Here is a 27,912-nt window from a genome sequence, read left to right as displayed (position 1 = left end):
TGGCCTAGGGCACATCAAACTCAACATGTATGGTAACCTTGAGTCCATACCCTGTCATTTGTGCAGGCTACATTTAACAAAAATACAAATTTACAGGCAAACCAGAGAAGCAGTTTCTATATGAATCTTATTTGCTACTTCTACCTTTTCTGTAATACCTCGCACCACACGTACTCAGTAGTGCATGAGTCAGCTTGGGTAGGAAGCACTACGTCCATTCTCACACAGTGCCTTGCCCAAGCTAATAAGCTCTGTCTCCATCATCCTGTGTGAATTTTCAGGCGTGCACGAGTATCATCAAGGACAACTATCACAAACCTCATTTCACTGCACAATACAGGCATATGCAAGAATTGCTGCTGGTAAGCCTTTAAACCACCAGATCTCATCCATGGTTCATACACTTAACTGCCACTGTAAGGTGGGAAAAAAGTCGTTCTGTATTACTAGTGAGTTCGCATCGCTCACATTTGTAAGCAACAAACTACTGATTCAAGCAAACTATCAGAGAAGTCTTTGAAGCCATAAAATGCATCTCTAATTGGAGCTTTAAAGATACAAATAACCTAGCAATTTTTTTATGACTAAAATTTATGCCTTGGGAACATTCACTTAAAATTATGAGCCAAGAGAGGACAGAACACCACGATGCAGAAACACACAAGATCATGGAAACCTAGGAGGTGTGAAACATCCTATTTATCTTTGTGAGGCAAACTACGATGATCAATAATATCAGTATTTTGTAGGTCTCGAGAAAACAGTGTAGGGTCACACATTGGTCTGCACAATTAACAGACACTAAGGGGGCAAGAAAAAGTATCTGAGAAATGATAATTACATGTTTTCCACAAATCAAAACAAACACAAAACAGTAAGCACGGCAATAATGATAAACATATTTAAGCCTGACCAAATGGGAACAGATCCTAAAGAACACTGGGAAACAGAGAATGCACAATGCCTAGACAGTTTTCTGTGAATGCTGTCTCCTTCCCAAAACTCAAATGCAATGAATTTATTTTGTGGGTAGAGCTCAAAAAAAGTGACGCCTTCTTTTGTATTCTAGTGAGTCACTCCCTCCTGAGGAAACACATTGAATAAATGATTTCAATTAATAAGGAATAAAAACAGAAGTTAGATTTCAGAGATTCATTAAACTTTTGAAATTAAACAGCTTTCAGCATAGATGTAAATTGGTAATTTGCAGCTTTCCACTCTCCACAGCAAACTCATTAAATTAATCCAGACTTTCTTTTCAGTTTGTTTTTACTTTCTGAGAGATTGGTAGCAATGTGTTCAAGCCTTTTAAATTGCATTTAGAAAATCAGATTTGGAACTACAAAAAAAAATCTAGGTATGGCTGCCCAAAATTATAAATCTATTCTTAAGAGATTAACAGATGAAGCTAGCAGCTACTAGCTGGTTTGCTAGTAGATGCAAAAAACAAGATGCAGTTACACAAACTGCATACAGTGGACAAGCAACAATATGTGCAAAGTCCTACATACCCAAATGCAGATCAGGTGAATAAAATGTACTTATGCAAGTCTGGCATCAGAGCTACCATCTCCTGCAACTATGAACTTCACCGGAAACCCATTCACTCCATTAAGGGAAGATCATTAACATTCACGATCTAGTAAGACATTCTGCACCAAAGAAACTGACGAAACAGCCACAGAAGCTAGTAATTCCACAAGATACTTAGAGCTGACAGCAAACTGGTTAATGAGACAATATACGCTACAGTTAACTACTAATTCTAAAATGTCGTTCACAAAAGGAAGACTGATCGTCAGAAGCAAAAAGCTCCTCATTACTGCTTCTTTATTGCTTTCAGCATTGGGGGGAAAAAAATCACAAGTATGCAGTTCCTGTACAAAATGCAGTGAACAAAACACATAATTTATGAGACTATCCAAAGCACCCTTGAAAAGGATAATTGGGAGCCTTGGGACAAGTTTCTCCTTGGCGACAAGGATGTGAATTTGGACAAGGCTTGCTCTATTTCAGCAAGGTCTGATTTCCCCCCCACCCCCAATTCTCCAAATAAATTACAACTGAAGTAATTCTCTTGTGTAAATAAAGGAAAAAGTCGGGTTCCCTTGTCTCTGGAGATGAAAAATGTCATGTCTTCCCTACCAAAACAAAAAAAAATCCCCAAACTCATTTTCAGTGAAAGCGATAGTTACACTAACACAAAAACCCCTTAGCATAAAAGCTACTCTGCCACTGGTTAAAGAACTCGTTGTCGTTATCATTCTTAAATGGCCCTCCTAAGGTGTGTCTTACCACAACACAGACCTGAGGGTACCCAGGAGCACCGTAACGTACCTGAATTTGCTAGCGCTTGTTTACAGTCAACTAACAGAGACATGTAAACTAAATATAATATGTAAAATTCCAGTCTCAAGCAAGAGACACACTGGAGCTTGTTCTTCTAAGCTTTCCTAGCTTACCATATTTGTTTTGCCTCTGTTCACCACCCCACCTACAAAGCAAACACAAGTCTTCCGATGGCTTGCTCACAAACAGAGTACAAGTCTTTGAAAAGAAAGAAAAGGGGGCAGAAGTTCCAGATCAAAAATCATTTTCTCTTAATTCTTTGCTACTCAAAGGGAGGGGGGAGGGAATAAACAACTAACCTGCAAACAAGCACTTGTTTATATTTACAGAAGCCTTGAAATTAGGAAGGCAGTGTCTCACTGAACCAGTTACACAAGTCTGCACGCCCACTCCTCAGGCATAACTAGCAGCCAAGCCTCCTCCTTTATAAATGCTCCAAGACTCTCCAATCCCTGATCCCCAGCTTTGCCATCCCAATCCCTAGCTCCTTTCCCTCCTTTCTAACTCTCAGAAAAATGGTATGCTTCATCACCAGGTAACAGACTTGTAATCCTACCAGCAAGCAAGAGGGAGGCTTCTCACGATAATTAAAACACAAACTGCAACCCTACCACAAATCCGACTGAATACTAAACTCCAAAGAACCAGTTACACATTTCTGTAAAAACAACTAACCAACTGAACTCCTGAGCTCTATGGATTTATTTTTGCACCCATGTGACCATAAGACAAAAATGGATTTGTTTGTTTTATTCGTACCAAGACCAATGCAACACCGTGATCTTCTTTCCCTTCAAGCTAAACTGGCAGCTCTTCCAGACTTAACTCCCTTGAAAGAGTAACCAACTAAGCACACTCCATCCCTACACACATCCTGCCCTACAGAATGGGTGTCATCCTCTCCTAACATTATCAGTAAAGCAAATAAACTGTTTTAAATTATTCCCTGGAAGTTGTACAGAGGATACAACAACAACGAGTATTAAAAAGAAAGTATTAATTACTTCAACGTTTAAGTAAAGGTGGATAAAGTGGATCGTATGCAATGCAAGATTTAACATTCATCTCTGGCATTCATTTGACAAAACGTGCCTCTGATTAAACAGACTGTGAATAAAATAGGTGTTCAAGGGAACCAACGGGACCAGAAATAGCAAATTTTAAGGTTTCATATAAAACCTCCCATAAAAAGATGCTTTATATTCTAAGACATTATACAACTTGAATTCAGAGAACAAAAGAAGTCTCTCATCATAAAGTGATTTTTCAGAAAAGGGATTTTGAGTAAATAAATGTTGTATCCTTCTGAATAACAGCTTTTTAGTTTGATGTACAAAAAATACTATACTGAAAAAGGATTAGGACAACAACGGAAAACACCACACAACTTTTTGGCTGTTACCATCTGACTGGACAAAAATAATCCAGTAATACTGTATTGTTAGTGTTTTAAATTATACACTCAAGTACATGACTCAGAAAAGAGAACAACACTGAACGATACAAAGCAAAGCATCTTATGCATTTTACTTAGAAGTCCTTTACAGACCCTCCAGGGTGCTCACAGACATACTTTTTCACATATAGACTGAGTATATAGATTGCCTTATTCCTGTTTCAGTTTTATTTACTCTTGAGAAACATCCTGGAAGATGAATCTAAGCTAAATTTCTTGAATTGTTGAAGAGGACTGAAAAACTCTAATAGGTTTTACCTGGAACTGAATACTAAGACCACTACTATGCCACAGCAATCATATATTCAGAAACCCAATGACAAATATTTTATAAAAACATGAAAGTGTAGCTATAATTTTTTTTCACCAGCGTAGACCAAATAAGAACTTATATATTGAGCGTGTCATTTTACAGATAAAGAAAATGAAGTGCAGAGAGGATTCTTGATTTGTTTATGATCACGATATACCAGTGTCATACCAAGGTCAGAACCAAGTACTCCAGATGTTCCTCTATGGCACACAGAAACCCTGTAGTAGTAACACCATGTTGTATAGCAATGAGACATGAAACATGGTTGTCTAAGACCTGATTGCTAAAACAAGTCCTATAATAAAGTGCAACTACGATGAGTAAAAACAGCAAGCAATCTCAACAAAGAGCATATGATGCCATAAAATGGGAAAAAAGGAGATTTGGACTGTTTTCGTAATCCAAGAAAATAAAAAAAACTCAGTTTCACCTTTGATCTCTGAGTTACTGAAACTAATATGCCTGAGATTCTTTTTTAAATTGACTTTTTATCTCATTCACAAGAGCATCAGTTCTGTTAGTAAGAAGAGTTACATAGCGCACGGACTTTATCTAGGGCCCAGAAATATTCAGTGCACTTAGTCAGGAGTCCAACACACCTATGTCAAAGCACGTTCTCTTAATAAATCAGAAGAAAAAAGCCTCTGACAACAGGATTTTTTTTAATATCCTTCCCCAGGCAGTTGACTAGGCAAATGCTGCTTGAGGAACTGCAACAGAAGAATAACTTCAGATATAGTAGTACACAGTAGCACACGACTGGATAAGGAATTTAAAGTATAAGCAACAATAAAAATAAGTTCTGATCATGACACACCAGTGTCACATCTCTAACACCACGCTCTTAAGCCTATTCAGCTTCACATAATAGCACCTAAAGCTATTACAAAGAAGGAAATACAGAAGTCAAGTCCTTCACAGCAACCCAACGCCAGTGCTAGTATGCAGCTAGCACAGTTCACTCTACAAATATCTACCTTTCCATAAAATGTTTGTAACAACACAACTTAAAGAATCAAATAAATCTTACAGATCAGACTACATTTGGAAATTTGAAAGAAACTGCAACTCTTCCCTAAGAGAACATCTCTGTGCCACCCATTTATGTTTGCTTCTCCCGTTTTAATGAGCTATATGTTTTTGTTCCATCTCTCAAAGTTCATTTGCTTATGTACTTTGGTCATCTGTTGCAATAGCGCTTGCGTGCTCTCTTCTATTCATTTCTTCTCCCCATAAAGCAAGCCTTTGCTGCACAAAGACAGGAACAACCCCCTGACAGTGACCCTACGGCAGCAGTTATGACCACGAAGCTGCTGGGCGTTATGCTTCGAGAGAGCTCAGCTGCTCTGCCTAGGAGGATCAAGAAGCTCACTTTGGACGGTATTCTGCCTATGCATTCAAGTTGGCCCTACCATACACTGTTTTATTGTAACAGAAATCAAAGGGGGAAAAAGTAATGTCTTCAAGGGCTCATAAAACATTCAACTCCCCTCTGGATTTCAGTGGTTGCAGTTGACTAATAAAACTCTTCACAGATCTAGACTGACATCATGCACGATGCTGGCAGACAAATAAAAATGCTACCTTAATTAAGTTCCACCAGAAACACCAGGTTAAAAAAAAAGAAATGCGATTTCATCATACATTTCTGTCAGATGATTTGAAATTATTGGAACTCCTCTGAACCCAAGCATCAGGTAAACTTGATTTTTCCCCATTTTTCTTTATATATACATATATATACACACATATCCTGAACTTTTTTCAAAGGTATCTGGAAAAAAAAAAGTACATCAACTCCCTGTGATAGTGCCATAGACCTACTTCACTCCATTTTTCCCAAACATTTCTTAAAATCATTTTGAAACTCGACTTACTGAAAAAAATCCGAAGTTCCTAAGTATTTTCTTATGTAGCTATTTTTTCCTTATTAAATGGGACCCATATCTCCATCACACAATACAACCTTCACAAACTGTGGGGTCACCCATAACAGCCAATCCCCACCTGCCAAAAATCTTGGAAAGTGCATTAGTCAGGATAGCTTCCTCACTCAGAAAGAATAATCTCTAATAATCTCTAGTAATAGACAGTGTCATTAGAAAAGTTCAAGCAGACATTATTCTTCAGACTCCACACACGCTGGAGAAACCAGTGACTGAACTAGAGCTTCCATTCCATAAGGAACTCCCATCTTTCAGCCTTTATTTTGTAACAAACCAGGTAGAAAAGTATCAACATGTTTAGTTATACAAACATTCAAATCATAAATATCCAAATATTTTGTTTATGTACATCATATTTTTAAACAGAACACAGTTGTATTCCAGAATCAAAACATTTAAATTGATGTGACATTTAGCTACATCTGCTGTATGAGCTGTACAAAGATCCGGTCCAGCAATCTTACCCTACATGCTATTCCCCTGTAACTGGAATACACATCTCGTGAGACAAATTAGCTGTGCAGATTCCAGATTGGTCAGAAGGAAAACATTACGTACAGAGAAAATTAATCGATAAGAACAATGGTTAGAAGAATTATGACCTGCAAAACATGGAGTCATTCTCAACAGGCTTGTTGAACCAGTTAGAAATCACATCTTTATTTTCTCACAAGAAAACAGCAAGAGAATCTCAATTCAGAAAACACAGAGGACTCCATGGTGTTTCTACTGACACCGAAGTGCTAGAACACTGCAATGAAAGTGCAACAGACCATCAACAAGTCCATTCTACTGAAGTGCTGACAAAACAGCAACCTAAAGCTCACAGGAGAATTAGAAAAATCTTATTCACTTTTTCAGATTGAATGATACCCACAGAACTGACACTCCGTTTTTAAAGATAGAAGATGACAACAACAAAAATTAAAGGTGTTTCACACATCATATGCTAAAACTGTATTTCCACTAAGACTGTTATCCTTTTCAACCTTCCCCCTCCCCCCCCCCCCCCCATATACAAAAGAAGCGTTGGAAAGTTTTGTGAGGCTCACTCCATGTCCTATGCTTCTATACATTTCACAGAGAAGAACTCAAAAGACCATGATGAATCTGGGGGCACAATACCATAAACAGGTCATCAAAAATTCAGAAGTGTATGCAACTAGATGAAAAAAACCATCTCCTTAGAACATCAACAAGATGTATCTTCAATTGAAATACTACACTATGTTTAGACAGTGGCATTCTAAAAGAAATTATCACATTCTGTACATGTTATTTCTCCTTGCTTTAAAAACCAAGCTCGTACTTCTTCACGCCACATACTCAAATCACCTCCAATTCTTTAACATCAACAAAAGAATAGATTAAAAGCTAAAACCTGGCTGTTTCTCTTCACCACGGATACTCACACTAGTAACATTATCAGAATTTGACCTTAAAAATGTTGTATGGTATTTTCTTAAGAGTCCTATTATTCCATCATTTATCTGTACTCAAAACATGGTACTAGTTAATGATTTTAAAGAGACACATCCTAGTAAACTGCAAAACACAGAGACTTATAAACCCTATAATAATTGTTTAAGGTCTTTTATAAACAAACTGTTATTTACAATATATGTGGTAAATTTAGTGGATGTTAATGTTTTAACACTTTGGTTATTTACAAACAGTTTGCATTTACTTACAAACAACATTTTCAACATTTTGTAAATATTTATTTTCTCATTGATTCTGTTTTTGCCTTCGGAGTTTTTTGTTCTATTATTACAGAAGAGCTTAGCATTTCAATTGTTGACCAAACAGTAGCTACCAAAGGCAGTTAAGTACATGACAAAAATGGGACTTTTTCCCTGTTACCACCACTTTGTTGCTTTTCTGAAAAAACAAGATATTTTACTGATTAATATTTAGTTACTTTAAATGCACATAACAGCTATTTTGCAATGTGCACTGACTTTCAGTCTCTTGGGATACACTTTAGTCTTTACAGTATGTCTTTTATACTCTTGTTTATTACTATCCTGAATCAAATCAAGTTCTTATGAACGCTCTGAAGCTTAAATTGACTTACAGACAAGACTTACGTCTGATATTAACCGGGAATATATGGCTATATTTTTAAAAAAAAATAAAAATAAAAAAAAATAAAGAGAAGTATTCAAATGCAGATTTTCAATCATTTTAACACAGTTTAGAAGTCCCAGAAGCAACTGTTAGGAGCAGGGCCAGTATCAGATAATCCTTAGCATCTAACTGGATGTTAATTAATGCCTAATATAAATAAATATTCCTCTTGCCAAAGAAATGTAATTTGAAGTAATTGAGAAAAACTGAACAGGCTGTGATAGAAAGAAAAGATGCCCCATACAGTCTACTTACTAGCATGTTTATCTGCAAGCATTATGAGGCTGTTGGAAATATCTCTTCGCCTGTAAAAACACACCACTTTTGCTTCCACGTTTCCATTAGCAGTCTACAATAAAAGGATAAATTGAGTCAGAACGCATCCCTGCTCAGCTGAGTAATACAAATTATACACCCTCTACTTGTAATTTTTCCTCTTATTAGTAGTTCCTACATGAACAGCCAGACTGAAATCAAAATTACTCAAGTAAGTAAGAGCATCCTAACACGGGCCAATCAATTTCACATCAAATTACAGCAATGATTATAGTTATTTACTTGTAAGATTTTATATATTGATCTGTTACTGAGAGATGTAATGCCAGTATCCTGTTAACATAAAAATCCTCAAGAAATACCAGAGCCTTGTAAAGACTTTTTTGCAACCCAGTTTTAGACGGAGATTTCAAAGCACTCCAACATTTCTTTCCAGAACCACCTTTAATAGAACATGGTTTATTTGAAAATTCACTTCAGCTTACACAGTAAAATAGCAATTTAGTTTGCAGTTGTTTTCATGACTCATATCAGTGATCATACTTTACCATGATAACGTAGAGAATCTACTAATATTCAAAGAATTGCACTATCTTTCTTGTTATAAATCGTAAAAAGTTAATTACCTCAAGTTGTTTAAACTCAAGATGTGGCACCAAGAAGTGTCATGTTTTAATTTTCTTATCAAAAAAGACAGCATCTTATCTCCAGTAAAATGACAACCAAATCATTTCATTGCATATTTGCTCAATACCTTTAACACAGGAATGGCACGCAATTCACAAGTAAGATAACTGGATTATATCTTGGAAACCTCTTCCCCCAAGAAGTCAATATATGACTTAGCTCTACCACCCACAAGCAAGATTAAGTTATAACAATGCAGATTAAAGATAATAAATATTACATTCAGAACATAACTGGAATCGCTTCAGTTACTGTATATAAAAAATATTGTTCTCTAGTAAGTCCAAAATGATTTGCCATGTACAATCTGAGTTGATGTGCTGGACAGCACTAGCAAGCAATGTGGTTCGTGTCTGGCGTGACATAGTGTTATGTCCCATTAATAAGATGAATTTTTACAGTTCAGCTATTTATACCTTATTTTCTAACCACACACGCACAAAATCATCATTTATGACATCATGATAAACATTTCTGTCATTAACTTTTGACACAATTTACCAGTAAGATATAATACTGCTCAACTGAACAGTCAATAAGAGAAAAGCACTTTTTTTTAATGTCTTGGTAGTACGAGAACTGAGAAATACTTGTGCTTTCCCCAAAATGGTACACGGAAAAGGCTTCACACATGCTGCGTGACAATGCACTTAGGATAAAGATAGAATACAGTCTCAATTTGTATTCAGAAAACTGTCCTTCATTCAGAACTACCAATAAGCAATGCAATAAACATACACAGAAGCTGTGTATTGTTATCAGATCACTGAAAAGTCTCACGGACACCCACTTGCTCTTTATGCACATACCCAGAAGGAGACACGTTACATGATCACTATCACTCCAGATAGATTCAGTATCATCACCATATAAAAAACTAAATTTGCTAACTTCCTCAATCATCCACAGGATTGCCTTGGAATTTTTTTTTTTACAGCAAGGTACTCCTGTTCACCAGGAATAATAAACTGGGTGTTTCCTTAGATAACAGGGCAGAATTACAATATATCACACAGCAGTATTTCAGTAACTGAAACTTAAACAAATACATAAGAAATCTCAAGGAAGTAAAAAAACATTTAGAGAATTCTATCAACAGAAATCTCACAGAAGGCAAATGATTCTCAGCCGCTAAGCAGGAACCTTAGATACTTGCATACCTTGTTAAGCTCTTCAATTCGCCTAATGAGATATGGATTGCTGGAGGAATTTTCAAAATAAACATAATCTGCAATGAAAAAAATGAAAGATGCTGTATTATTTCAAAAATCATATATCTAAAATACATATATGTTTTAGTGCAAAGTTGTTTTTTTTCCCCTAAAGTTAGAGTGACCTCCAGATGACCTCCAGGGGGTCCCTTCCATCCTCAACCACTCTGTGACCAGGGGAGATTTAAGAATAGAGCACTTTGGTGAGTTTCTAGATTATGGAAATACTACTTATGTGACATGCGCTATCACACCTTTATTATTACGTGCTGTGGTAGTACAGTTGTCCAAATAAGTAATGTACATTTTGTGATACTTGCTTTGTTGCCATCTCTGCTCAGTAACACACAAACTATATTAAGCAGTAACAGATCCTCAAGTCATGAGGGTAGTAGGGTTCTTCTGTGCCAAGATCTCTTACAGGATCATTAGAATAGAAATATTTTCATAGACTTTATGGAAATTCGCTCACATCCTGAAAGCTACTGCCATTTAACATTCAAACAAAAAATTGACACGCAACACATTTCCTTCAATAGTTTTCCTCAAAACTTGTTTTTGTCAAATGAAAAAGTAACCATTAAATGCCAACCATACTCCTCTCCGCTCAATACTTGACTTTTGTACCATGCATCTTGCAAATTTTATTTAAAAAAAAATGGCAGGGGACCATAAGAAGGTATAAGATGCAATGCTTTGACGCTACATTACAGTGAAACGGAGCCTCAGGTAGCTCAATTAGCACCAAAAGAAGAGTAAGATCTCTGGATATCGTTCGTAACTGCTTATTAAGATTAAATGAAAAAATTGGGACTTGATGACTTAAGAAGCAAACCCTACCAAGATTTCAACAGCACCACTCCGATAAGGATTACTTCGATGAGTAAAGGCTGATGGGATTACAACCTAAGCGCCCTAATGACGGGGTATGCAGATGGGCGAGGCGTATACACCAGCATGCCTGGGAGCAGATGCAGAAAGCGACTCAAGCTAACAGCCACCATCCCCTGCTGGGCTGCCTCCTCCATCCCAACGCCCAGGAGAGCGGTAGGAGACAACTCGAGCAGTGCACCTGAACCCCAGCACCCGGCGGAGAGCCACGTCCACTCCAACCAGAGCCCGGGGAAAGTTACCCGGGTCAGTTTCAGCAGGTTGAAGGGCTGGAAACCGAATGCTTTTATTTCACACCCACAAGCGGCTCCCGCCGTGTGCCCGGCAGCCATCCACCAGCGGGCAGGCCGGCGAGCTGACAGCCCCCCTGTGGCTGCCCGGGCGGCTTTATTCGGCCCCGGGGAGGCCCGGCCGGGCTGTTCGCGCACCAGGCGGCGCCGAGGCGCTCCCCGCGGGGAAGCGCGGCCGGACGGGCCCGGCCAGGCCGCAGCGGCGGGGCCGGGGGTCCCGACCCCCTCTCCCGGGGGTCCCGGGGCTGCCGCTGGCCGGGCGGGGAGCGGCCGGGCCCGGGGCTGCGGGTGGGGGGCAGGAAGGTGGCGGCGTCCCCGCGGAGGGCGGCGCTGCCCGGCCCCTTCGCTGCCTCCCTCCTTCCCTCCCCGCCGGCCCCGGCCGCCTCCCCCTGCCCGGGCCTGGGCGCCCCGCTGGGGGCCGAGGCTCGGGGGAGGGGGGGGACACAAGATGGTGGCCGCTCCGAGCAACCCCCGGCGCCGCGCGGGCGCTGCCCGCTCCCCACCTACCTCCCACTCGGTACATGTTGGCCGCCATGTCTGCGCTCTGCGCCCTCCTCCTCCTCCTCCTGCCGCCGCCGCCGCCGGGCCGGGCTGGGCGAGGAGGGAGCGGCTCCCGCGGCCCCCCCGCCCCGCGTCGCCCCCACCCGGCGCCACCCCTTCCCCGCCCGGGCACAGGAGGCAGCGCAGGGCCGGGGCGGCCGCTTCCGGAGCCGCCCGGTGGGGAAGGGGTTAATGAACGCCCCCCTTCCTTTCCCCTTCCCTTCCTTTCCCTTCCCTTGGGTCCCCCCTCAGGCCCGGCCGCAGGTGGGGCGGCCCCGCTTTGTCCCCGCGACACGCTTCGTGCCGCCTCCGCCCGCCTTCCCCGGCCGGCTCTTTGTGTCCCTCGCAGCCCCGAGGTGTCCCCGCGCCCCCCCCCGGGAGCTGGCTGCCGCGGTGCGGGGAAAGTTGGCAGCTCCTCGCCCCGCACGCGTGAGCGCGCAGCACCTGTTGGCCGCTTTGCTGGGTGCCCCCCCACGCGCGGCAGGCAGCGGGGAGCATCCCCGGGGAGATCGCTCCCAAACCGTCCGGTTGCGGGGAATGCCTCAAAAAGCAGCGATGTCGGCGCCAGGCCAAGCCGATTTCCCTCTGTTTGTGTGCAGCCTGCACCATCGAGTGCAATCCGTGTTATTTACCAACAACTTGATGCTGCTCTGGCATGCGTCCTCCGAGGGGAAAGGCTTTTTGCCATTTTTCTGTGGATGGTGGTGATTTATTACCTGTTCTGTGCGTGAATCTCGAGCCAAGCTAACATTTCATTGCACCCAGAGCTACAGAAAAGGTGTTCGCTCGACAGCGAGTAAGCTTCCCCAATGTTTCAAATGATCACATCCTCCCCTCTATTTCCCCCTGCAAGTGACTGGCAGAGTAAGGTTTCTTCCACTTTTAGGGCACTTGTAACTTCCTAAGTCACTGCTTCGTGTCAAGGCAACCCAGTACTGAAATCCCTGATATGTACTGAACAACACAACCCAGTACCAAATCCCTGAAAGACAGGGAACTAGCATACAAAACTCACAGCGAGTTCGTCTTCTTTAGTAAACAGCCACACATTCATGCCTTGGAAGGAAAAATCTGAAATCTCCCTTTATTTTGTCTCCTGATGTGAACATCTGTGGGAGCTGAAATTGTCTCCCAACAAGTACTTCTGTGGAAGCTGAAAAAATACCCGCAGAAACTCCTTGGAAAGCAGCAGCTCTATCCAGCTGGTTATTTCCAGGCACAATAACACCACCTTACTGGGGACCTAAATAAAAATAGCTAGGAGTTAAATGGTATGTTATTTTTACTCTTGTGGTTTACTGCTTCATTAATAAAACAGAGGTTAAACTTTGAAGGCGAGAGAACGGTTAGTTCAAATAACTGGCTTGTACCAGTCATTATCTATTAAACAAAATGTCTCTGAGCACTTTCCCTCAGCTCAAGCCTGCACTGTGACACTAGAGGAATTTCCCACACTTTGAAGCTTATAATGTGCCCTCCTCCAGCAAGGAGTGCATTTCAATAGAAACAGACTCTCCCTTCCACGATCCAAAGGCACGGCTTATAAGTAAGGAAGACAACTCCTGAAGATACAGAATTTGCCTTTCAAAACCCATGAGAAAACAGGCCAGGAGTCCCAAGCTGCTCCTCCAGGTTGACGTCCTGAAAACAGCAAGATAAAACCTTATTTACAGTTGCCTGGCTAAGGCATGCATAACAGCCGAGATAAATGAAGAATGTCATTTATATACCTTAGTACTCAGTCCCTGGGCCTGATTATTCACACTAATGCAGCTCTGACAGTCAGACTGCACAAACCTGGTGTTCTGCTGCTGTCTTTGAGCAGTTCAAAGTCACTGCTGCAAGCTGAGGAGGGTGGAGACACATCTAGCTGTGCCTGGGTACTGGGCTGCAGGACTCAGTGTATTTTACTTTGGTGCAATGTATACAAACACTTGCATACAGTTTATTTTCTGTGCTATCTCAGTGCATGGAATGGGAAAAAATAAAACTGTGTGAACATCTTCATTTTTCTAAATTAAATATGATGGAAAATTTAAATGCCCTCGTTTCAACCACAACATTGCTGAGGAAAAAAAAAATCACATAAGAGCTTTGTCATAACCTGGTAAGTAAACTGCACTCTGCTACGAACTATGGAATTATTTGTGTTGTTCAAAAGAAACCACAGTTCTGTGGTAACTGCAGTCAATGTTACAGAATAGATTATTCCTATTAGAGACACAGTTTACCCAAGAACCTCATTTGATGACTCTTTTTGGTCATGCCATCCTGTGCAGCCCATCATCCCACCCCACACCTTTGCTGCCCTTCAGCTGGGGAAGTCCTTTTCATCCAGTTTACGGGGCCAGAAAAGCAAAGATGTTCAAAGGAAGTGATCAGAGTTAAAAAAAATAATAATAATAATAACCAAGAAAACCAGAGCAGGGTGTAAGGGACCATTTTTAAACATAGAGCAGGAACTCTGTTCTGTCCCCTTACCAGGACAATGTCCCTTGCCTTGTCCAGGCCATGTACTCTGTGTTGGCTTTTTTCCTTTAGCTGCAGCAGGTGGATCTAAGTCACATATGTTAAATACCTGGTAAGCTGACTGGAGCTATACAGTTTTCTTGCTTTATTTTAAAAATGTAAGGATTAGATAGGTTGGTTTTTGTTTGTTTTTGTTTGTTTGTTTCATTAGAGATAGCACAAAAAAATCACTTTTTCTTCTCATGCAATTTAAGGCTTCTTTCTCACACCTGGAGTTGAATGGATAAAGGGAATGGTAATGTACTATAAGAGAATTTTATTCACGAGTTTTCATTTCATCTCCCTGTAGCTTTTCAGAAACCAAAGGCTGTTTTCAGCCACTGGCAGAACTTTGGCTGCTCACACAAGTTCAGAGGTTTCAGGACAAATTATCAAGGGTTGTTCCATCAGACACAAAAACTCCTCACTCCAATGTTCTCTTCCCACTATTGCAGAGCCAAGACTAGATTTTCAAAAGGTTGTGACAACTTATCATTTCAGACAGTGGCAGCACAGGGAAGCTCTCCTTAGAGCTGTCGTGCTGTCCTTGTATCCTGTTTTGGGTCCCGAGAATTTAATTTTGAAGGTTCCTGTCCAGTACCTTCTCTACAAATCTTAAAAAAAAAAAAAAAGCCAAAACAGAAGAACAACACAAACACACAAAACTTGCTTGCAGAAGACACCAGTGCTGAAGATAAATCTTCCTACTAAATAAAACTGACAGTTCAGATGTCTAAAGTAAAATATGTTGATAGCAGCGTGTTTAAGACTGGACTGTTTTTGGCTTCAAAGGTAGAAGCACCATACTGAAATCAACAAAAATGTTGAAGAGTTGCTTGTACCTTAATAAAAGGTGCTCAGCTCCCTGTAGACCTTTCATGGAGACACATCCTCATGCTGATGCAACAGAAAGGAAATGGCATTTAAGGTTTCCCATCCTTGGGCCATCCTTACATGGCCTAACTCAAAGGGCGTCAGCTGAGTGTTTCTTTTTGGCATGAGTGATCTGACAACAAAGGAAACATTAAGCAGAGGGTTTATGAGTTCATGCTAAGGGAATGTGGCTGCCCTGTTAGTAAGACTTTGCTACAATGGGTAAGCAGTCTGTATGCTTGAAACCTATGCAAAGAGCTAAAAAATACGAAGAACTTTACAAGATTTCTTATCAGCCTAAACTCCTACTTATACTGAGAGTAACTCATTGCCACAGAGGACTTAGGTAGTTCACAGACTTGTCATATTTGAAGCAAAAATAATATGTAGAATATACAAAGTCACTTAGCATGAACGAACATGCCAGTTAGCACGGCTGTCCATCCATCAGACAGGCTTAAGTACATTCACTTTTTTTTTCTCCACTAATGCAAAGACTCATTGCAAAAGCTCATTAATGAATTTCTAGCAGAAACAGAATTCTTATTGCTATCACTTATTTAGTCACCAGAGAAATATATTTTTCCATTTTGATACTCGTGATTATGTTTATAAAAGCCTTAGATAACATCCATTGTATAAAAGGCATTGTGTAAGATTTTTTAATTTAATTTACTGGAATATAAAATTCACTGTTTATTATCATAAGCAACAGAAAATTTTAGCTGCCTCTACTGAAGAATTAACTAGGTGCAATCTGTAATGGATGCTTCAGTCTCTTTATAAATCAGCAAAAAAAAAAGAGTCCACTCTCTCACAAAAGAAAATCATCTTCTCTTGGCATCAGAAATAATGTTTTTTGTCGACTCTGTGAATCAGATCTCTCAAGAGACTGTTAGCTAAATACAATGTCACTATTTTCATTAAATATGATTTAAACAATAGCTTAAAGTTAATTGCTGAATTATCAGTAGACTGAAGATTTAGATGTTCAATCCAAATCTTAAAGTTGTAAGAATGCCACTAAATCAATGTGTGAATAAAAGCAGTGCTTATGTTGGCAACAAGATATTTTTTGAGTGGCTATTGAAAAAGAGATATTTGGTAATGGTTTTTCAATAAGTATCATACAATTATGTGGATAGATGCTATAGCCTACCGTATGGCACTGCTTTGAACCGATATATAATTTTATTTCCCATAAATCATATGATTGAATTAAGGACATTTTCTGCAAAATAAATCAGACCTGGACTGGTATGTATCTGTCTTCTTTTTCTGACTGCATTGCTTTAACGAAAACCATTCTATCACAAAAGGAAATATTGCTACCATTTTGAGGGAAGGACTGTAAAGTAGGCTTTATTACTAATCTATAAGAAACTACTATTAAAGACTATATGTTGAAGAAGTGCACTTCTTTTACTCCACAAGCATAAGTCTCACAGTTTTGCTAATTAACTCAGTAACAGAGTAAAGATCGTATTTAGTAATCAGAGAAAAATATATATATATGTATATATGTTCACCCCGAGCTTGTATTACACCTGCCAATGTATTTTGCAGTTCACATCCTAATGGAGAAAAAGCCTAGAGCTCTAGGATTCAGTCTTGTAACCCATTTTGTTTGCTAGAATACATAGGTTCACATCTTACCCCTCGTAAATTCAATGTGAGTTTTGTGGTTGACTTCATTAGGACTAAGATGAGACTAATGTGTACCTTATTTCTGACGTAAGAGAAGCTGAGAATCAGAGCAGCTGGAAGCACGTTGGATGCATTAATCTGCAGCACTCCTAAATTAAGCCATTTTGGCCTTAAACATAATTATACCAGATAGAGATTAAACACACCACACTGGATTTACTCTTTTTCTCTCCCCTTCCCTCAATTGATCTATTTTTTGTGCTAAACACCTGCTAAAAAGCTGTCAAAGGTGCTTAATGACACAGATGTAAGTAGAGTACAGTACATTCATCTGAGCAGAATTAATTTAAGTCAAGGCCCCAGCATCTGTTCAGCTCTGTTTTTCTGGGGATTGAATGATTACAGGCAAGTAACACCCAAGTGCAACTTATTGATTAAGGGTACAGAAGGTCTCTTAGTGCCTTACCATGCCTCTAACCACTGCCTTGCGTTTCCATTATGGAAGGGTTTAACCTAAAATTCTCAGTACTGCTTTTATTTTTAGCTTTGAAAAATCAGAATAATTTCTTCATGCAGGTCAGCATAGTGACCTGACAATTGCTCACTACTCTGTTGGTATAAGAGACATCAATTCTGAATTGGTTGGGTGGATTTCAGGGACACATTTATCACTGGTGCAATACACACACACCTTTTCCTCCTCAGTCAGTGGAATCGTGCCTGCTTACACCCAGCAAATTTCACTTTGTTTTCAAGTGACCTTTGTTTCTAAAAACAGGCAGTGCCACAGAGGAGGTCAGTTTGCCCGCCTGATTAGCAGGCTGCTGACTCCCTGGCTTGCTTCTGCAATCAATGCGCACTCCGACAAGGAGGAGAGCAGCACTCCCAAGCACTGCAGCAATACCGTTACTTTGGAAAGCATCAGTGGTCGCTTTTAGGAGAAGCTTGGTTTTTCATCCGGAGACAATCACATACCTGGCTGAAGTCAGTGAAACACGCAGCATTCATTCTCTCAGGACCAGAGGAAAGACCTCGTAATGCCCGCTTAGGTAGCCAGATAGCTGCAGATGGCTCCGGTCGCCACACCAGGCATGAGGTGATGACACGAAATATTGCAGAAGGATTGTCTACGAGAGGCTCCCTAGCTGCAAAGCTGGCAGGCTTTTTCTGTTTATTTGTTTTAAATCAGCTATGTGTTATGCCTGGCAAGAAGAAACAAACAGTTTGAAAACCCTGTTCCAGGAGATCTTACATATTTCATAAACGGGAGTATAATGAGGAGTGTAATTTGGATGTGATACCAACTCACACATCCTGCAAGTTCTGCAGTAATGGTTCCCTGCTTACACCAAGCAGGCACAAGAAGAGTCAGATTTGTGCCAAATAGGCACAAACAGAATAACTGAACAAGTGCACTTCCTCTGAAGCATCCACATCCAGTAAAAACGCCCCCAGCTATTGCAGTTAAGTCTCTTTGCTCTGTATGGAAGACAGATGCCAATACTACTATCTGATAGGTCTACGGTGTCCATGCTCAGTACATCAAGTTTTACTCTTCTCCCTGGCAAACTGAAGATTTTCGGCTCTCTAATCTTCAGGTTCATTTATCAGATGAGCTTCTAACTGCTCTTCAAGCTGCACAGCTTGGGTCCCAGTTACTGCTACGAATGGAAATCCGTAAAATCCAGATACCCAAAATTAACAGCCTGCAAATTGCTGAGTTTGAATATTCTACAATATTGTCTAGAATAGCAAGGAATATTTTATGTGCTTACAAACAAGTTGCTCTTATCATTATATTTCAATATAAATTAAAAAAAAAAAAAAGGAAAAAGAAAAAAGTAAGGGATATAAGTCTTTTTCTCCTTACAAAGCTCCACTGGGACACAAAGTACAGCATATAGCTGAGACTAACAGACAAACAGAGCCAAAACTGAATGTTTCCATTCCTCTGTCTTCCTCAAAGCTATCCAGCCAACTACTCTCAAACAGGGAATTGGCAATGAAGAGAATTGCTAGGGGAAATCACAAATTCGTGCTCATCTGGAAGAATATGACCAAAGAAATATCTTTTGCATAATGCTCTTTGAAATAACCTAGATTCCTTGATCCAGTGGCTCTGAAATGGAGCTCTGAAAACACTCCATGCTGCAAGAGCCGCTTTGGGACAGAACTCAGAAGTTCTTAAAAACAAGCAAAAACAAACAAGCAAACAAAACAACAAACACACAGTAGAAAGAAGGAAGGAGCTTTTAGCTTGCATGCATTATGGTGTGTTGGTTTTCTCGTGCTTGTAAATACAAGAATAAGCTACACTGGAATAACCCCCTTTTATACTGACACAGCTATATTCCATTTAGGAATCTGTAAAAGTTTTTAAACTAATGCATATTAACACCAATGGAGAGAAGAAAAACAACCAAACACATACATACACACACAAAAAAAAAAAAAAAAAAAAGCAAAACCAAAAGCACCAAAGCAATAAGTTTTTGGGGACTATTTTAACTGAAGCCAGTTCCTGAATTTCATCCGAGTACCAGCTTAGCAGCGAGGTCAAAGTACAAACATCTGTGTACACAAAATGCCCAGAAGACATCAGAGAGAAGACAAACACAGCTCATGCTGCTAAATCGCGTATAGTCTGAGACAGAAGAGGCCTCCTCATGCACATTGCTCAGATCTGCTTCCAGAAGTTCTGGTCGTCTTCCCAAATGAAGACTTACATCCCTTTGAGGACTGGCTGGGTCTGTGAATAAGCCGTGGTCAGCACCCAAAACCATCCCAGCAGGTCTCAGTTCTAACAGGTGCTGAACACCATCTGCTTTCACGAATGTCCATTGAAGATGCATAATAAGAAATACAGGTAGAAGGCCCTCCAACCTTGCAGGGCTGGAGAGTACTGTAGAGGTTTTCTTGTAATAATTATTCATAACAGCAGTTCCCCACGGTGTTCTTCATGAAAATAGTTCAAAGTACTGTACCACAACAGGGAGGGGGAAATTGCAATAAAAATATCCTAGCCATAGTGCCTGTCAAGCCTTTCAGAATATGACATTTCTAATGAATATTTTAAGAAGATCGCATGTTTTGATTGAGTTCTTTTTTGGTAGTTTCACTACATTTTGTGATGAGGAAGGTTATTTATGATTGTTTGATGAATATTTTATGCTGAACACAAGTCGTGTGTTTGGCTATCAGCCTTTTCTGTTTAGAAAAGAAAATAACAAATGACTGAATATAGCGTCATGATCTGTCATGAGGAGGGAAGCAGGAGAAGGCGTTTGTGCAGGGGTGTAGTGTTGCCTCCTATAGGATGGCATCCGGATGCCACGGAGTTTACACTACTAAATATGAGATTTCACCATAACTCTTCAGCAAGCTTAATAAAATCTATAAGGCATAGAATAAGTTAAGTTTATGTCATTTCTACCCTTGAAACTTTAAGAGGAGCTCTGCTCAATAGCAATTGTGATTTAAAGGTGACCAGTCATTTTTAAGACTTTATATCTGCAATTTTCCTCATACACCCAAATGCAAAAAAAAAAAAAAAGTATTAACTTACAGTTTAAGACTTGTTTTTAATGGAACAAACTGTGCTGCTGAGCAGCTTCCTTATTCACCTACAGATTTCTATAGTGAAGTATCACAAGGAATGAAAGCAATATTTCCTGCTCTATCAGTTCTTAACAAATTCAGATACATTTCTGAAGGTAGTGCACAGTTCAAGAACTTCATTGTTCAGCTTCGAGCTGTTTCCTAAAAATACTGGGAAACCCCATCACACTGTAAAAATTATTTTCCTACCAAAGAGAACAGAAGTAACTAGACTTTTTCATGATCTTCCTGGAATTTAGTATTAAATCAAAGTATTCACTTTCTGTTGAAGTCTGGTGTTTTGAACAGCGAAGGGTAGTGTTGCTATTTCAGGCACACCAGTCTTGCAATCCCCTCTCAGTGCAAGACTTCTGGGCACAGAGAACCCATCATGTCACCATTCATAACTAAAATTTTCTCCATCACTATTTCCATTACCAGCCTCTATTCCAAGGTTTATAACTTGGCAGCGAAAGTTTGTCTTGCAAAGTTTAAGGAACCCAAGAGTTATTTTCTTTTTTGCTACAGAATTATTTCTCTGGTTGTAGGAAACAGAGAGGATTGCTTTTATGTTAAAAAAATACACAAAGAATCGAATGCCTGCAAACAACTGTACCAAGCAACTTGTCTATGAGAACTAATTGTTCTGTTACTCAAAATAGCAGTCTCTTGAGCCAGTTGACCTAAATGGTCACATTTTTTACAATGCAGATTCCTTTCAACGGAATTTGTTACCGCATGCTAAAAAATTACTTAAATACATCGAATCATTGAATATTGGAGTATTAGACAGGCCACCATTATTAGTGATGAAAATGTATTATTTTATTTGTCTTCAGAGACTCGCAAATACTGGGCTATAATTAGCCCTCAGTCGTACCACTGTAAATTCAGAATAACTCTACTGATCCTATTGAGTTAATCCACGTGAATCCCAGTCCTGGGGAAGGCACAGGAACATGGATAAGTGATTACAACATCCTGTGTTGGGCTGAACCGTTAGAGCACAACTGCATGGAGGGAAAGCCATGTCTGCCTGCTCCGCACCCCGTAGGGGACAGGGCAGTAGCAGGACTGCCAGATCTCCCCAGTGCTCAGGAAGGGGGACGCTGGACCACCTCCCACAAACCTGCCACGAAGCTCGGCGTTAGGAATCGCAGCTCCACAAGCTTGTCTTCCTCGTTGACTTTAAGGACTGCTCCTTTGGGAACAAAGTGCAAGAGACTGTAAATAACAATTAAAAAAAAATCAACAGCACAAGTAGACAATCTGATTACATGTTTGGCAGTGCTGAGTATTTTTCACATTATGTTAAATCACTGAAATGGTGAACTTACAAGACAAGAAGATTGTAAGGGATATTCTCCAGCTAATCTGTGGAAATAATAAGAAAGAGCACCAGGCTGTGGCAGATCCCTAGTTCCTGCGGGGACCCAGCCATGGCAACTGTAGGTGGCTTTGGACATAGAGAGCTCTCCCTAGGGACAGCTGGTGACGGCGTCACATCTTAGAGCACTCTGCGGGCTGAGCAGGGAAATCCTCACAGTCCTGGGCTCCTGGAAAACAGCAGCACAGGACTGCAATCCTATGTTTTAACTGGCACTTCTTACTTGAAAAGGAAGGGAAAAAGAAAAAAAAAAAAGAAAAAAAATCTTTTCCTTCCCCATTCTTATTCTCTTTTGAATAAGAAATACTTTTTAATAGATAAGTTTAAAAAAAAATAAAAAGTTAGGTAGAAGACAGAAAACCGGCAATGTACATTAGTGAAGTAAAGACAGATCTCAGAATTAAAGATGTAACTATAGCAGGAAAGAAATCAAACAAACAAGGCACTGCAAACGTGAGATGTGTGTTCCCAGTTTGAAGCCTGTTTGGCAGCACAAATGTTTAAACAGATGAAATTTCTAAAAAAGAAAGAAGAAAGAAGAGTCACATTTAAACCTGCTGGAGAAAAAAAAAATGTATTGATCATCTGATAACAATACTTTTCAGAAAATTAAGGAAGCAATATGTTCTTATGCATTGTGGTTTTAATAAGCATGATACCACAGCACAAAATAATAATAATAATTTTTTAAGTCCCAAATCCCCAAACAGAAAAAAAGAAGCTTCTCCAGTTTCTGTGACAGACCAGAAGAACGCTGCAGTGTCTGGGCAGAGGTTCTGCTAAGGGCAGGAGATTCCGTGGCTGTTCCTGCAGTTCCCCACCTTTTAGAACCAGGGCAATATCGTACTCGTTGAACAGCAACAACACCACAGTATGCCTCATTAAATGCTGTTGAGCTTTTCTAAAAAGACACGTACAATTTTCTTCTTACTAGTTTCAAGATTATTGATGTCTTCTGCCTTGTTTTTGCAATCATTAACACGCTCATCCCTATCCCACACCACCCCACAACCCCCCCAAAAAAAAAAAAAAAAATCACACAAAACAAACACTGCCATGGAGGACATGATTTAGAATCTGAAATGAGTGCTCTGTTTTATTCCAGCTCTTGCAATTGAAAGGCACATCTATAAACCTACCTTGAAACTAACGGTTCAGTCGTACTGAAAATTTACCAAAGATCTTTATCAGAGTAAATTTGCATAGCTCCACAGACTACAGTAATAATTTGCTTCTTAGCCATTATTTCTTAGCCAGGCAAGATTTGTTGTGTTGTTAAGACTGTGAAATTTTGTTTATCTGCTGCATCCAGGCTGGAGTCAGTCCTAAGCTGACGGCAAAGTTGCAGCCAAGTCACTGCAGCCTCAGCTGCTAGGCTCCACGGTTTATCCCAGCAGGAAGCCAAGAAATTAGGGGATGTGTAAATTGCTAATGCTGGTTGATCAGCTTTCCACGCTGCAGGTATATCGGTAGGCGAGTCGGAGAGGTATTGACCATTACAGCAGCAGGGGTGGCCCACCCGCAGTTTGCGTTTCAGCGTGACACAGCCACTACCGAGCTCCAAAATGTCCACGAGCAGCACTAACGCACCCTGCGGTGGCGAAGGAACACATCTCATCCAGCTGCAATTTCATTAGGGGTTTGGCCTGAGTTATAGAGGAATAATGCTGGTGAACCTCTCCTCTGAATCCCACTCCTCCCTCCCCAAGGGGAGCACAGGGAGTCCACCTTCCCCTTCTGTATTAGTGAGGAAAGAGGAATTAACGAATATGTTGCAGCTTCCCAAGAAGGGAATTGGAAAGTGTGACTTGGTTTAAAATGAGGGGACAGGTCAGCACGCAGTTGCTAGCAGAGAAATGGTGAAATAGGCAAAAATGTGTTTAAAAAAAAAAAAAACAAGCTCCTGAAATCAGTAATTGCACAAAATGAAGCTATGGTAGCTTATATCAGAGGAAAATATAGCATAATAACCATAGAGAAATTAGTATCTCTACAGTGCAAAAAGAAAAAATATTTTCTTGTGTCGTTGGTTTAATTTCATGAACTCCTCAGATGTTTTGATCACCTTTCATACATGAGAGTGTTAGCAATCTACTGTATAGTTCTGGTGGGCTCTGCTGCAAGCATCCATACCTGATCCCAAACACCAGCTGTTACATCTGGAAGTCATACATGAACATAGCATCACGAGGAACATCCTACGTTCATCAAATGAGACTGCAGCTCTTTCTGGCTACAAGCAACATTTCTGGCTGTGCAATGGAGATAACGGTACCATCACTTCCATTTCCCATTCCAGGGTGTAATCTAGTCTCTTGTGTGATTTAGGAAGGAGTCACTTGATCTATGGGGCGAGAAGTTACCGCTCCTGGAGGCGGATGCCAACTCCCACCAGCGGTGCAGCAGTGAACTTGGGGAACATTGATGTAACTTGCTTAGATGTTGGGAGTGCTCACATAGGCACCTGGGAGGCCTGTGTGCAGCCGCTCACATGCAGCCTAGGATAATACAACCTCTTTGCCAGAAGCAAGAGTACTCTCCAATACATTGCAGGTAAGTCAGATAAGTTACAGAAAGCAACCGAGGGATCTTTAGCTTATATCTGCACAGCAACAAGAGGCAAACTTCCATTTAACATCCTACGGGGTAAACTCGGGCTGGAGCGGCTTTATTGGCTTCCCTGTAACCGTAATGAAGCTACGCTCCAGTTGTTCCTGAAGCCCTTATAATGCAAAGGTTTTAACACCTTGTTGCACTGTAGAATCAGGGCTGCCAATGTCCCGAGGAGGGATATGAACACACCAAGTTCTCCAGCGCTGCTGCGACAGGCTCGGGAAAAGAGAAATTTTACAAAGAGGTCGGATCTCGTTTTCACTGAGAAGCAGAGGATTTGTTTGAACAGAACATAGACACTACTGCTTTATTAACTTTAACTGGATAGGTATTTGACTTCAGTTTTAGTATTTTAGTAACCTAAGCATCATCTTTAAGTTTTAAATAGTTACACAAACATTTATCTATGCAAGCAAGCTTGATCTTTTTTATAAACCAGTGTAGTCAACAGAAAGACTTCCTGGGACTTCTGGAAGAACATGTAGGGCTAGACAAAGAGATGAATAATTCTTTTTACAGATAAAAATCTGAATGTAAGGGATCCAAAGAATTAAATTTTGTATCTCCAAGTGTTACATAAGACTTGATTTTTTCATCATTTATGTAGTTTAGTACAATTGAGCAGTCACTCAGTATTTGTGGAGAGCAGTATTTCAGGAGGTAGTATTTCTCCTGTTTTTCAAGAAGCAAGTGAAATTTTTCAGAAGCACCTTTTTTCAAACTTTATTTCCATTGAAGCATAAAGTTTGGAGCAGTGTCATAGCAAGATAAGAGTTTCTAAGTCTCCTCTCCTTTCCCCGAGGATGTACACGAAATGGAGAAGTATGCTATATCTCACTAAGGAGCAAAAGATGCTAACCAGTATTTCCAGGAGCTTCTCTTTGAAATATTTTTTCACAAATCCAGTAGAACCCTACTTACAGGACACTACCTCACTGCAGCCAAGTCTCACTTTAATTAGACCTCTGTGCTCATCACCTCCTCTAAACGAGCAGGCAGGGGTACGCGTGCAGCCTCTGCTGGCTCTGCAGGAGCTCTCTGTACCCTCTGCAGCAATGGGATTCAGAGTCCCAGCTGCCTCAATTCCCTTCCCAAAGGCCATAGGTGACCCACTGGTCACTCAGGCATGCCTCCACACCAAGTCCCAGACAACACAGCTTCTACACTTCCAGTCCTGCTCTTCCATGAGGCACAACAGGGACTCGACTTGGTTACCTGAACACAGGCGTGAGGTGTCACCTCTGTGGCATCCAGGACGTCCATAAGAGCTGGCAGACAGGACACTGAAGGCCCCAATAGTGTATGCAATACCCTCGAGTTTTCCCATTCATCTCAAATGACACTAACGTATTATATGCACACATTGAACTGAGCTCCATAGTCTTTGATGAGAATGGGGAGAGAAAAAAAAAAGGCACATAACCTTTTATGTTAGCTAACGCCAAAAATGTAAGATCACGACAAAATAAAATGTATATGCATTCATCTGGCCCAGTTTCTTCCTCTTCTCAGAGAATATTTTGGATTCACCTGCACATATAGCTTCCCCAAATCCCAGTATTTCTCTCCATCTTCTCTGCAGACAGTTTCCCTTCGCCTTGGTAAGCATTTAGTAAAGTATCTCATTGGTGTGAAAATCTATTCCTGTGTTCTTCTCTCCTGTGAAAATATGTTCATGCCTTTGAATTCCCCATTAGCAAGTCTCCTTCTAATTGCCTTCCTCAGGCAAGCAACGTCCTTCTCTCCATGCTTTGCGTCTTCCTGCCTGGAGTTCAGATGTAACAAACTGGTTGAACCCAGCTAGCAGCAGTCTCTGACCAAGAGGGCTTCCTTTGACCCAGTGATCCTGAAATTTAATCACCTTCAGTAATTAGCCCAGCATCAGGTCCAAGAATCTTTGCTGGGCTTTGTCTGAACATGGAGGTGACAGACAACAGGGAAGGCAGCCGCGTGTCACAGCGAAAAAGCTCGCTGTCTGACCCACAAATTCATCGAGTCCCCAGTATCAAAGCTAATTGCTCACAGCCAAATTTCCCAAACTCTTAGCATGTTTCATGAAATAACTTAGTCTAATTCTAAATGTCAACTGCAGATTGTATTCCGTGCACATGTATATCTATGTGAATACCCAGCTCCCTACTAAATGTCATTCAGCCACTTTTAGCAACATTCATATTCAAAATTATTCAGATCTTTATAAGTGCCTCAGTGACAAGGGAACTCGTACTCTCATGTCAGGTGCCACCGATGATCCAAACTGCATCTGTCATTAGACTTTGTTTTGCAATTATACGTGGCGATTGGCCCCTCTCCTGAGAGGTTTTCTACGTAGCCTGCAAACCACATTGAAGCAGTGGGGCTCTGGTGCAGAGAACTTAGATAACAGCAAAAACATCTAGTGGAAACCATCCCCCCCCCTCCCCCCCGATCTAAACTGAAGATAACTGCAAACACTAGTGCATCCGTGCACGCTGAACCTTTTGAAGCATTTCTTCTATTCTTTATTCATTGCCTCTTCAAGTAATTAGGATAAATATTGCCAAGTACGGTATGTTTAATAATAAAACACATTGTTCCACCCCACCCCCCGCAACAATTTTATGTGCGTGCTCCCTGAACAGGAAAATCTTTTGTTCTGTGTGTGCAAGTCTGTCATTTGGGCATCCTGCTCCGCAGCTGGAGCCCCTAGGTGCTGCAGTCCTAAAAACAAACAAGGATCCTGACAGAGGACACCCCACCAAAAGCCAATTTTGCCTGCACTTAAGTCAAGATCACTCGGTAGCTACCTCAGTAGGAACAGATTCTGATCTGGAGTTATGAAAAATGCCCAACATCAAAATATACCAGCTTGTTCACATAAAAGATAGCAGCAAAGGACCTCTTTTTTTCTTTTTTAAAGCAATCATAGTGCTGCACTCAAAACACAGAACAATGGTCCCAGCACGAGGCCAAAAAGATTTGGAAACTGTAGAAAATATTTCAAGTTCATTAAATACCCTTAGGATGCAATAGCACAATATAAGCCATGAAAATAAATGTTGACATACAGAAAGCTATTTTTACATAATGACTATTAATTGTGAAGTTCCTCCTGGGCAGTAAATGATACAACTGTAACACCAGGAGAAGGGTAATTGCTTTGATTCAACATCCCAGTGTGTATTTCCAGAGCATTTAACAACAATAACAACAACAACA

At 40.6% G+C, this 27,912-nt stretch overlaps 1 protein-coding gene and 1 long non-coding RNA gene across 8 annotated transcripts in view; both read right to left on the bottom strand.

Annotated features, from left to right (window-relative positions):
• MTA3 (metastasis associated 1 family member 3) overlaps positions 1–12,447 on the bottom strand; it is a 139,977-nt gene extending 127,530 nt beyond the window's left edge. For 2 of the 6 annotated variants that reach the window (XM_066993767.1, XM_066993766.1), the window contains exons 1-3: positions 12,057–12,445; positions 10,318–10,385; positions 8,450–8,543 (exon numbers count right to left, since the gene is read on the bottom strand). In XM_066993767.1, the coding sequence (XP_066849868.1) occupies positions 8,450–8,543; positions 10,318–10,385; positions 12,057–12,084 (190 nt within the window). In that variant the 5' untranslated portion in view covers positions 12,085–12,445. Of the gene's footprint in view, positions 1–8,449; positions 8,544–10,317; positions 10,386–12,056 lie in introns of all 6 variants that reach the window. The other 4 variants (XM_066993769.1, XM_066993770.1, XM_066993765.1 and 1 more) reach the window with 3 other exon arrangements.
• A 373-nt stretch (positions 12,448–12,820) lies between these two features.
• LOC106031499 (uncharacterized) lies at positions 12,821–27,123 on the bottom strand. Of its 2 annotated transcripts, XR_010830143.1 has the most exons (4): positions 21,844–27,123; positions 18,093–18,319; positions 15,440–15,603; positions 12,821–13,332 (listed from the first exon to the last, which is right to left on the bottom strand). It is a non-coding gene; the product is annotated as an uncharacterized lncRNA (long non-coding RNA). The 2 variants fall into 2 exon arrangements; XR_010830142.1 differs by having other exon boundaries at positions 12,821–15,603.
• Positions 27,124–27,912: the final 789 nt, after the last annotated feature.

Source organism: Anser cygnoides, chromosome 3 (assembly GCF_040182565.1).
Source record: "Anser cygnoides isolate HZ-2024a breed goose chromosome 3, Taihu_goose_T2T_genome, whole genome shotgun sequence".
NCBI lineage: Eukaryota > Metazoa > Chordata > Aves > Anseriformes > Anatidae > Anser > Anser cygnoides.
This window is presented reverse-complemented; position numbering and strand designations above follow the sequence as displayed.